The sequence below is a fragment of the Myotis davidii genome, unplaced genomic scaffold (genome assembly GCF_000327345.1).
Source record: "Myotis davidii unplaced genomic scaffold, ASM32734v1 scaffold323, whole genome shotgun sequence".
Classification (NCBI taxonomy): Eukaryota; Metazoa; Chordata; class Mammalia; order Chiroptera; family Vespertilionidae; genus Myotis; species Myotis davidii.
The window spans coordinates 2,438,015-2,450,675 of record NW_006295491.1 but is presented as its reverse complement, the minus strand read 5'-3'; the positions used below and the strand labels follow the sequence as shown (position 1 = coordinate 2,450,675).

Sequence of the window (12,661 nt, the reverse complement as noted above, 5' to 3'; positions counted from 1 at the left end):
TTGGGGGGAGGGGAGAGGGGAGGCGACAGGGTAGTGGGCAGGCACAGGTCTGGTGGCTGTGCCTCAGGAGCACTGGTTTGGTTTTTATCAGCTTCTGGGTCAGGAGGGGAGTGGAAGAAGCAACTGTACCTGAGGCCCTGCAGAGCAGAGGCCACCCATTGTGGTCTAGGGACCTTGATGCAGCGGTGAACTGAGAGCGGCTTTTAGGGGCCAACCTCGCAGTGTTTCCGAGTCTAAGCAAGAAACCAAAGACACTGATTCATTGAACATTTCCAACTTGAAATTTGTCTGGCTTGAAAAATGGTTTGCCCAGCTGTGGTACAGCAGTCAGAACCCACGTGGCCCAGCAGACTGGCCTGTAGTGGGCTTCCCGGCGCCTGCTTGCATTTGCACAACTAAGTCTCCACTGGAAAAGGGATAGAGAAAGAGAGCAGAAAGATGGAATGTAAGCTGTAAGTTATTATCCTCTCCCTTTGTTTTGCACAAGTGTTTGTCTTCCAGTTTGGACTTCCTAGGTACATAAAATGCTGAAGTCACATCTGGAAACTATTCTTTAAGCTTTTAGGCTTGGTTTATGTTTCTCCCCATTACCTGGTGGTGGTGTGGGCTCTTAATATTTATTAAATAAGTACTGAAGTAGACTTACTTTACAGGAGAGAGAGATGACCAGTGTCCGGAGTGAGAGGCAGGAACATTAACTCCAGTGGTTGGGTGCTGGTAGCAAATTCACATTAACCTCTCTGTTTGACATTGGAAACTGGTTCATGTATCTGAATCCACTGCAGAGTATTTTGTCCAGGGTTTTACACCATTAATTCAGAAAACTGACCTGGAAATACGTTCTGGAAAACCAGAAAACCCATTTGGTTGAGTGGAACAGTCAGGATGGTTAGTAAGGATGGTTTACAGAAGGTGTGGATGTGCAGGGGAAAACTGAAGAACTGAGGCTGTAAGTAGAAGACCATACCCTAGGGGGTTGGAGGAATGAACACTGGTCTGGTAGATATGAAGATACTGTGCAGGAGGTGGGGGAGGCTGGGAACAATCCTGGTAATGAAGTAAAATATTCTGGTCACATAGAAATATTTCTGTAATAAGTTTTGGGGAAAAATTAAAGATATCTCATGTGCTCTAAAACGTGGCCCAGGAGTAGAGATACTTTTCCATGTGGACAGGCTGGCACGTCCGATGCTGCGCTACTTGCGGGAGAGGTGGGCAGAGCCTTGGGGGAAGCCCTGAGGCTGGCGTCATGGTGTCTGGCCTGATGGCCCAGGCTGGCGAAGGCCGGTCAGGGGTTCCTGGAACATCAGAACATTAACCTCCCCTCATATTTAGGGTCTGGGGTTCAGTTCAGATGAAGTGAGTTTTGTGGTATAGAGTATATGAGAGCAAGGAGATATTTAAAACTGATTTTTCAAAACGGCCAAGGAAATGTTCTTAAATTTTTAAACAAAGAAATTTCAAGTTGAGTCTAGCTCAAATACAATTTGGGGGGAGGGGGAAAATGATAATTTCTTAGCCAAGAAGTTGTCAGCCATGATGCCAGAGTAACCAATTAGTGGTGGGATTTTCTTTATCAATGGATTCTTCCTTCTCCTGGTATTCAGAGGAATTATAAAATTGTCCCCATTTCTCTTAGTATTACAGAGGTGGGCAAAAGTACTTTTATATTATTATACAAATAACAAAAATTAATAACTGAAGAATAAACCCTGTTTCATGTACTCACAACTGTAAACCCACTTTTGCCCACCCTTTACTCTGGAAATTGCTTTGCTGTTTTGGGGCTGGCACTGTTGTCTGTCACCTGGAGAGAGGATGCGTTCAGTGTGTCCAGGGGCCCTCAGGATGCCTCCTCCATAGCAAGTGGCTGCCACTGTGGTAACATGGTTGTCAGGAGGGCGTCCCATTAGGAACAGTCTGGAAGCAGGGTATGCGAGTACTCCGTTGCCTGTCCCATCTGGCAGCCCCTGGTGCCCGACTGCGCCTGGTTTCAGAGGTCTCTGCATCAGATCAGCTTGGTTGCAGTGGTGTGTGGGCTGGTTTCCAGACCCGTGTGGGGTTTGCGATGCATTCTGAACCGGACCAGTGTGTCTAAGTTGCTTTCATGAGGGAAGGGCTGCCCCCGCCGGGGTGATGCATGTCACTGGTGTGATGTTAAATGTCCACAGCATCCCCTGCAGTTCTCATTTGAGGGCAGTTCAATGTAATTGCTAACTGCCTGCCCTGTGTTTACTGAACTGGCAGGCATGCTTGCGATGTTTATGAAACAGCTTAGTGTCGGAAGGCTACTACTGAGTGTGCCCCTTCCAGTCCTCGGCCCAGGCCAGTGTAATCTGTGGCTTTGCAGTACTGGCTCTTCCTGGAAACAGCGGTCCTCTGGTCACTGATGCCACATCAGCTTTAAGTGCTAAGTAGATATTCTCAGGCCCCTTCCTGCTGCTGCCATCATTCTATAAATCACACAACACCAATTCCCCACCAAATAGCAGCTTAAAACAGAACACTGTCAAGCCAGTTTACACTCCATCCTTATATCACATCATTGAGGAAATACTTAAAAGAGAATGGAGTCGACTTTTTTTTTTGTTTGAATGACCATCATAAACCTAATGCTTTTTAAAGAAAGAGTGCCTGGAAGATGAAGCGTTGTTTTCAGGATAATTTTGCCTCAGTAAATCCTCTCCACGTCCCAGCATTTATTGGGCCATTACTTGTTCTGAGGACTGATTACCCAGGCAGCTCATTAACTGGATAAACGGGCTTGAGTGAAAGAGTTTCAGTGAAGTCCTGTAGGGAGCACAGGCACGCGGTGGGAGGAAGCCTTCAGTTCTGCAGCTTCTGCTCTTGGGATCTGAAATGAATGATTTTAGGCAGGACTGACCCTTCCTGTCCTGTTGGGTCATTGTGAGTTTTGTTCCTGTTTTACATGTGAGCTGACCTAACTCGCTGTCACTCACAAGTAGCAAGGCTGCTCGTAGGTTCTGCCAGCACAAGTTCAGTATGTCCTTTAGGCACCTCTGGGGGCACGTAGGTTTCCTATGTCACTGCAGAGCCTGACAAGAGTGATGGAAGCTCTTAGGCCAGATTATAAATTTTGTGGAGCTGAGACTGCAGAAGTCTGTGCTGCTTAGCACATCAGCTGACTTTTCACTGGCACAAGTCTACACAAGGCCCACCTATAACTAGTCCCTTTTTTCCCTGGAGACATTTTAAAAGAGGGAATTTGGTACTGACAATGTTACTTAATTGATTTCTGCTAAGTTGTTTGATGAAGGCAGGCAGTGAGATTGGATTTCAGTCAGATGCATTGCATCTCACAATCGGGGGTCAGCTCTCAAACAATCCCTGGGTGCATTTGTCTCCAATCTGCTGAAGAAGCATGGCGGCCATTTCCACGCGGCTTCTGTAATGAGTAAGTAACATGGCCTTTCAGAGAAATTTAGTGTTCTTTTCCAAAATAGTCACCATGCAGAATCCTTGAATGATGCGCTAAATGCAACAGAAATGAAAAACAACAAATTGTGGGTGGTGGCCATAAGCTGTACATTGAATTAACCAGCGAACTCAAAGCTCCAGGAGGATGTGTTACTTTCAAAAATTTCATGGCCTTCTTACAACCTTCTGATTGTAAAGGTTAGCGATATTTACAAAAAAGATGGGCAGTGTGTGAAGCTCAGGTAACACATCCTTAACTTGGCATAAATAATGATCAACATGCTTTTTCCTGGGCTACCTGCACCTTGACAGGTAGGAGCGGTTCCCCTTGATGCACAGGCCTGCAGACAGGAAGCTCCTTCCTAGACAAAGAGATCCAACAAAGTAGGCAGCAACTCCTCATACAAAGGGGCCCCACAACAAATTTATTTCATTTTATAGATTAATGAACTTTTCCTAAGTGCTTATTCCGTGCCAGGAAGCACGGTGAGTCCTGAGGCTGACGTTCCTCCCCTCCCACCATAGCCAACCAAGCAACCTCCTCACACAGCACAGCACACAGCCTGCGCCTGGCCAGGCTGACCTGGGGGACAGCCTGTTTTCCAGCACATTCCCCTCCCAGCTTACAGGTGTGTGGATTCCAATGACAGATGGCAATGGCTTCACCTACGGTGCCACAGGTGAAGCCATTGCCATCTGTCATTGGAATCCGCCAACTTATACATTTTAATGAGATTTGCCCCTAAATAGCAAACAAACAGACTAAATCATACCCTTGCAAAGAAGTATTGTATTTAAGATTGTATTTTTCTGAGGCCTATTATGAGCAGAGCCAGACTTCGTGGATTTCTTAGGGTACTATGTGAACGTATCTTCCAAATATCTAGTCGGTTCCAAGTAAGATATCTGAGCTGTGGTTGGATTTTTCTTTTTCTCATAAGCAGTTATAACCACATAACAGTCTGATTTTTAGGATTTCAGTACCGCAGCAACCATCAGAGTTGGACCACAGTCAGCTTGGTGAAGCTCGAGTGAGTTGACAACGGCATGTTTCTCTGGGAATGGCCAGTCCATAATACAGTGTACACTTGACGTAACAGTTTAAGCCAGCCCTTGATTTCCAATGGTTTGAAAAGCTCCTCCAGTGCATTCTGTAAAGTTTGATGACTAAGAAGCCAGAACTTTGCAAAATAATGATCCGGCCAGATTCCAACATCACACTGCCCTTGCCTGTTTGTAATTAATTCCGAGACTTGTGAGGTGAGAGAGAATGGACTTGCCTTTCTCTCTTGAAAAGAGGTTCAGTGGTAATATTTTACTTTTAGGCCCAGTGGTTGTCAGTATTGGGACAGAATGTGGGGCACATGGCTTCCTGGGTGGTGTAACATATTCTAATTCTAAATCAGCCAGAGGGATGCTTCTCTCATTACCTAGTTAGGAAGTCCTGCCTCTGTGACATTCACTGCTAAACTGGTGACGGGGGAAGGTCCACTTTTCTCCAGTTGCCACAAGAGCACCATTCATGCTGGAAATGTTTATACTTTTCTTCGTAGGCTAAAGAATTCAGTGTAAAAGTAGGGCTTCCAAAATGTTCCCTCTCTCATTTATATCACAATTTGACATGTGCTTTTAAAAACCACCACTTACAAAACTGGTCTTTAAGCATTGTGAGTCAGAGGTAAAAAGGCAATAAAATGGATAAAGGGGCATCCCAGTGCGATGGACAGAAATAGTATTACTGTCATGAGAACAGCGGCAAAGGCACCCGACTTCACGGAGATGCTGTTAACGGCACCACAATTACCATTAAAGGTCAAAATTTTGATTTGTCAGTTTATAATCTTATTCTTTCCAGGCAAAACAGATCAATTTAATGTTACAACTTATTATTTCTCTTTTTATCTCTTTTGGCCTGAGGGGGCAGGGGAATTGTCAACTGCGCAATCTTTAAAGTGTATGTTAATTTTTAATGTGATATTTCAGTACATATTTTATTCATTAAATTTATTTGAAAACTTCTGTTGTCTATTTTACCAAAAAGAAAAAAATCCATTTATTCTCAGAGCATGGCTTCCTAGGGCGTTGAACGGGCAACACTTCTACTCAGTGGATGGGTGACTAACATTCTCCTTCCCTGCCCTCACAAAGACCAATCTAAACACACTGTCTACACTGTCAATAGATTTATCTTGCCGTCTTCCTCTTTCCTCTTCATCACCCTTGTTTTAGGTCTAAAATACTGCACCCAGATTCTGGTCTCTTTCGATCACTGCTGGCCCTTATGATGTGCTCAGAAATATTTGTTGAAAGAACTGCGTAATGAACAAACTTTTTCTTAGAAAGGTAACAGTATCAGAAACAGCATGTCTCATTTAGTTCAGAATTATTAAGCACTAGAATGTGCTAGTTCTTAACCACCTTTGCAGCTATGACAGAGCCGTTCTGATGTCAATGATGCAAACAGGTGAGGCTGCTGGCCTGTGGAGGTGGCCCCCGAGGCCCAGGGATTGGGAGATGCCAGCACGTCGAGCTCACTCACGGACGTTGGGTTTCGAGGCTCCGGTTCTGTGTATGGCTCCACTATCTCCCTCAGGCAGAGGAACCGAAATATCTCACGATGACAGCTGCTTCTCCAGCATCTCCTTTATCACAGTCGGGTCTGCTCGGCTGAGAGTCGCTTTTCGGACCAAGCCGATCAGTTTATTTATAGCTCTGGGGTTTCCCTTCTTCAGATCCATTACCTTTCAAGACAGAAATTGTTTTAGAGGAGAAAATATGGACCCACACCTAAAAATCCTAAATTAAGGTTTATATTTACTGAAATTTAAATTGTTTCTTTTGGTATGAGAGAAGGAAAGGGGGTGTGTGAAGCTCTCAGGCATTTTCTAGGCTCCTGTCGGAGATCCTGCCACTCTGTCTCCCAACTGGTCGGGACAGAGGACTGTGCTGCGTCATACTGACCAGGGCGAGGCACCTCTCAGGGCCTCCAGTGGAGGTCAGCAGGCAGTGACATGCAGGTCTCCTCCTCCCCAGAAGGCTTCAACTCCTGTTTATTAGGAAATAAAACCATGGAATGGCGACTCTCCCCGAGCATGTGGATGTGGGGGAGAGGGCACTGCACTGTGGTGCCAGGGCCACTGGCTCCGCCCTCCTGCTCTGCAGCGCCTGGATGGGCAATAAAGCCCGTGAGTATGTGCACTCAGTGCTGTGGAATGAGTCTGAAACGAGAAGTGTAACTTATAGGTCACTATGGCTAAGGCAGGAGGACAGAGGTTCCCAAGTCCCAGTGCAGGCTCATTTTCCTTGTCAAGAGCACTTTCCAGAGCTGAGTGTCCCTGGCAAGCTGATGGGTAGGTTATTATTCTGAAAGAGGTACTAGTCACTTTTTCCCCAGTGAAAAATCTCTAGATTTGGGGAGGGAGGGATGCTACTCATTGTAGCTTTTCTATTTTGTTCCATGCTCAGAACACAAAATGACTTGGTTTTCAGCTATGCTCCTGTTAAGGATTTGCTCCATAATTTACAAATAATTTTTTCTGCTTTTCTTTCCACCTGTTAATGGCATGAAGCTAACGTGTTTTCCTAGCATCCTTCCCCTCTGCAGCCGCCCCTGCTGGTGTATTACTGAGGACCTCCTCATGAAGCAGGGCGGGCACAGCATGTTCAGAAGCCACATGCCTGGGAGGACCGTGTGCCCAGGAGGTCAAAACTTGGGTAGTGAGTCTGAGAACTACCCTTTCAACTGAAAGGCCATGAAATTAAACTGCAGGGTGGATCTTCCTTTTCCATGGGAAAAGCTGTATTTTTCTAATATTCACCTACTTTCATCCCTTGACCTTTAGCTCATCCCTTGAGCTAAAAACTGACATAAATACTTAGGGAATTACTGATAAAACTGGATCAGCCGTTACTAGGAAGCACGTCTGGGTTGCTGTTACAGGGAGCTGTGGACAGGCTCTTGGCTGTGTCCTCAGGCTGGCCCCTCCCTCCAGCGTGCATGCACCTAAGATCCTCCTCACCCTTGGGTGGTAATTACCACTTGAGGATGTTCCTCCATTGTGGCCTGGCAGAGCTGTTCCAGGGCCTCTTGATCCTGCATCAGTTCAAGCCTCTTTTCTGAAACTATCTGTGCTGGAGTCTTCCCTCCGCTCCTCCATAGCTCCTCAAACACCTGCAGGCCAGAAGCAGGGAGAGAGGGAAGAGAAGTCAGCAAGCAGATGCAATGAATTCCCAGTTGCAGGTGTGGCCCACACGGTGACCTGCCTCTCCTGACGCATCTGGGAGGAAGCTGCTCTACGGCGAATGCAGACACACCCGGAGTCTCCCCATGCTGAGCTGCTCCCTGGAAGCAGAGCAGGAGGCCGCACTGCAGAGAGGTACTCCCCACCAGCTGACTCAGCCACCAGCAGGGAGGGGTTAGATGAGGTGTGGGATGGTTACTCACAGGCTCCTGCTGACAGGAGCAGGAGGACCAGGCCCAGCTGTCTCCTGTCCCAATGAATTAATTAACTGAAATCAGTGTGGTGACGGATGGCGCCTCACAGGCGGCAGGAGTTAGCCACTGCTCTTAGATGAGGTTCAGAAAACCCAGCCGGCTCAGGAACATAATTTTAGGGCAGCAAGAAAGTGGCCCCATGATGAAGATACAAAATGAAAAATAACTAAAAACAGAAATAATAATCCATAGGGACCTGGCCCCAAATCTGACTAGGATGATCAATAGTTAATGTTTGTATTTTTCTACTTATCAAAGTTGGAAAAGGAAAATATTTTTTAAAAAGGCATTTCTGGGGGCAGTTTTCCTCATTCCTCTCATTTTTCTAGTGTGAGCTGGAAGGGGCGGTGTCCCGTGTGCCTCATGCAGCATCTCCTTAATCTTGGCCTACAGTTAGCATTGAGCACCCCTAAGACCAAGGATGAACTTGGGCCAAGGATGAACCATCCCTCCCAGAAAAATAGCTGGTCAGTAATTAGCCTGTAGGACTTCGGTCAAGAGGCAGAGTAGGTAACAGCTGTGCTTGCCTTCTACCACGCCCACAAAAAAATTACAACTAAATTCTAGAACAATTATCACTGAAAACCACCTGAGGACAAGGTTAACAGAAGTCCTGTAAAGAGGAGGCTGCGTTGAGAATGGCAGGAGGGGTGGAGAGGTGGAATGGCCAGGTCCCCATATCCATGGTGTGGAGATTAAGAATCAGGAAGATTATCTCTGCTACAGAGGCCCCCCTGAAGAGCACCGGGGTCTCAGCCCAGGGCACCAGTGCTGGGAAGAGAAGTCCCCACAACATCTGGCTGTGAAAAACCAGCAGGGATTGCATGGGAGTGAGACGGAAGGCTGCTGGAGACCCAGCATTCCTCTTTTGAGGGTCCACGCACAGACTTGCTTGCTTCCAAACTCACTTGCTCTGGGCGCCCAGCACAGTGGCAGCAGCTAGAAAAGCACCAGGGACATAGGGTGAGGAGTTAAACTGATTGGCTTCAGGGCTGACGGCAGCTCTCTCTGAAGACAGAAGTGCTGGCAAAAGCCGCTGCTCCTTTGTTGAGCTCTTCTCCCATCCTGCCAGCCTGGCACAGGTGGGTGCCAAATCTGAGTTCTCCATCAAACTGGCTACCACCATTTCACCCTGCCCTGGTGTTATGTCCTCCCGCCCAACTTGCTTGCCCGACTTGAGCCACTTCTAGTGGTTCCTCCACACAAGTGGCCTGCCTTGGCTCATGCTATGGACTTTCCTAAAATATCTCAAAGGTCCACAAACCCCAAACAAGCAGAAGCCAACCTGGCATACTCTGTACCTCTTGATAAGTGGCTCCAAGCCTGGCACAAATAACGACTAGTCTCAACTTGCATTGTAACTCCTGTCAGGTGGCCCCCAAGCCTGGTATAGGCCGTGGCCAGTTTGGCTTGGAACATAGTCTCAACTAAGCAGCCACATGCCCAACACAAGTGGTGGTGGCCTAGGCTCACACGGTGGTGCCCACCAAAGGGCTCAGCCCAGCACAGTGGCAGCCAGGCTGGGTTGCAGCAGAGCATCCAAGCCCAGCGCAGGCGGCCAACCACAGATCACTTTGTAGCCCCAAGCCTGGCAGAAGCATTGGCTGACCTTGGCCTGCACCAGGGCCCCTCCCAAGAGGCTCCAGAACCAACACACCCAGTGGTTGACTTCAGACCACACCAGAGCACCACCCAACCAGCTCCACAAATGATACACTTGAAAGGCAGACCCGGCTGGTACCAGAACCCTGCTAAAGCAACTTGTACTCAAAGGGGTCAACGTCAAAGCAATCTTGAGAAAGAACAAAGTTGGAGGCAACATATTACCTGACTTTGGGGCTACGGTGGTCAAGGCAGTGTGGTGCTGGTATAGGGACAGATGTACGGATCAATGGGGCAGAGTGGAGAGCCCAGAGGTAAGCCCATATCTATATCGTCAACTGACCTCTAACAGGAGGCAAGGGTGTACAGTGGGGTAAAGACAGTCTCTTAGGTGGATGGTGTGTTGAGAAAGCTGGACAGATACTTATCAGGGAAGTGAGACTGGACCACATTCTTACTCTATATACAGGAGTGAACTCAGAATGGACTGGGACTTGGGTGTAAGACCTGAGACCATAGAGCTCCTGGAGGAAAACACAGGCAGTAAATCCTTTGACATTACTCTTAGCAATATTTGTTTAGATATGTCTTCTCAGGCAAGGGAAACAAAAGAAAAGAAAAACAAATGGGACAACATAAACTAAAAAGTTTTTGTGTAGAAGGAAGCCATCAACAGAACAAAGAGACAAGCTACTGAATAATAAAACACATTTGCCAACTCATAGATGCAGACAACAGTATAGTGATTACCAGAGGGAAGGGGGGATAAATGGTGAAGAAAGGAGACTTGACTTAGGGTGATGAACATACAATATAAAGATGATGTATTATAGAACTGTGCACCTGAAATCTATACAACTTTATTAACCAACCTGGTGCATGAAATTCGTGCACGGGAATGGTCCCTAGGCCTGACCGGCGATCAGGGCTGATTGGGGCCTTCCGGCTGCTGGCCAGGGCCTCCTTTTGTTCCACGCCATCCCCTGGTGGTCAGTGCACATCATAGCAAGTGATCAGTCTCCCAGTTGAACTCCTGAGGGGACACTTTGCATATCAGCCTTTTATATATATAGACTAGAGGCTGGGTGCATGAAATTTGTGCGGGGGGAGGGAGGGGAGTCCCTCAGCCTGGCCTGCACCCTCTCACAATCCAGGACGCCTTGTGGGATGTCTGAACTGGCAGTCAGACATCCCTCTAACAATCTGGGACCGCTGGCTCCTAACTGCTGGCCTGCCTGCTGGCCTGATCACCCCTAACTGCTCAACTGCCTCATTGCCCCCCTAACCACTCACCTGCCTGATCGCCCCTAACTGCTCGCCTGCCTGCCTGATCACCACTTACTGCCTCTGCCTCAGCCCCTGCCGCTGCGGCTTCACCAGAATGACACCCGTAAGGTCGTTTGGCTGTCCAGTCTAATTAGCATATTACCCTTTTATTATAGATGTCACCCCAATAAAATCCAATGAAAACCATTGTTTCTAATTATAAAAGTTAATACACAATCACTGTAGAAAATAAGGGAAAATAGAAAAGATAAAAAGAAATCACCTGTATTCCCATTCCCTCAGGATAAACAAGGTTAGTATTTTGGAGTTTTCCCTTCCCATTTTTGTCTTTCTGTTTTGTAACATAATTGTGACCATAATGTATATACAATTTGTGGCCTATTTTTGTTTCATATATTGCAGAAGTGCTTCCTTATAAGTAATGAAAAGCTAATATCCATCAAATATATTTATCATAATTATCCCCTACTGGTAGGTACTTAGACTTTGACCAGTGTTTATTTTGTCCATGACAATAGTTTCCTAAAAGAAGTTCTCAGTTAAAATTGTCCAACATTCAGGAAAAAAAGAGTGAAGATCTCAAGAGACTCCAGATCTCTGGCTCAAAGCAAAAATCACCTGTGAGGACTCTCTTATAAAGAATCTATGCAGCAACCCTTCTAGGAAAGGAGGCGGGGAAGCTTATGGCTTTGCGGCAGGCACACCTGCCAGTCTCAGGGGCCACACAGATCTGAGCAAGTCGACCAGGTTGTCAGCCTAGGCCTGGCACCTCACACGGCTGGGACCGACAGGCTCTAACACTGGTGGGATTTGCTTGAGCCCAAGTCACCAGAATAGAGGCAATGTGGAGCAGCTCAGGGATCATTGCCAAACCGCACCATTCAGAGGAAAAGCAGGACAACACAAGGACTGATGCTTTCAAATACAGAGACTGGCTGCTCCCTGAGAAAGAAGGGTGAGGTGGGGTACAAAGAAGGGACACGAGAGAAACACATTTCAGGGGCCTTCAGGAACAAAGGGGAGCCTGGTGACTGGAGTGTCTCTACTCATGGAGTGAGAACACATCAGCTTATTAACTTCCCTCATTAGTCAGTGGCCATTGTAGCCCTGCTCCAGCCCCCTGGGCTGACACTGTAGACTCCACTGGTCCAAACTTCTGCTCATTCCTATTTAAGACAGACTGTGCACTCCTTGCTGGAACCCAGCAGGGTGGGAGCCATTGAAGGGCCACAGGCTTCCTTCCCTGGCCCTCTTGCAGCAAATGTAATGGCCTCTGTAGTTGCCAGCCTCATGGTGCAGCATAAATCCTCAGCTTTTGTCTGTGTTTAATTACCGCCCTGGGAAGTGCTATCAAAGTGCAATGTTTTTTGGCCAGGCATGCAGCTGCTGCCCACTCAAGGCACACATACAGAACAAGGAGTTCCCAGTGCCATGCTGGTCCTCTGTACTAATAAATTCCCACCAAAATATTGGGTAATACAAACTGGGAACCCCAATCACACCACGACCACTGAGCCAGCTCTGAAATGGGGACAGAAACTCGGCCCTCAGTTCCCTGGTGACTGAATTCACACATTCTCTTACCTACTACCCAGGTGTTTCTCTAGCTAAAGCTTGTTTTAAGGTATCTGGAAGGAAAGCAGGCAGGCCCTTCACCTATCCTGGGGGCTTCCAGGGTCAGAAAGTGGAGGAAAGACCTATTGAGGGGAGGTGTAAGGGAGGGGCTGTGACAGGTATAGTGAGGGGCATTCCCTCTGGTCAGAGGCAAGTATTGTGAAAGATCATCCTTCTAAAAGGAACAAACATCAGCACAAACCTAAGAAAAGCAGGGCATAGAAA

At 47.2% G+C, this 12,661-nt stretch overlaps 1 protein-coding gene across 2 annotated transcripts in view; it reads right to left on the bottom strand.

Moving 5' to 3' along the window:
* Positions 1–5,464: 5,464 nt before the first annotated feature.
* GATB (glutamyl-tRNA(Gln) amidotransferase, subunit B) overlaps positions 5,465–12,661 on the bottom strand; it is a 73,858-nt gene continuing 66,661 nt past the window's right edge. For both annotated transcript variants that reach the window (XM_006770121.1, XM_015568059.1), the window contains 2 exons: positions 7,475–7,609; positions 5,465–6,179 (listed from right to left, as the gene is read on the bottom strand). In XM_006770121.1, the coding sequence (XP_006770184.1) occupies positions 6,051–6,179; positions 7,475–7,609 (264 nt within the window). In that variant the 3' untranslated portion in view covers positions 5,465–6,050. The remainder of the gene's footprint in view (positions 6,180–7,474; positions 7,610–12,661) is intronic.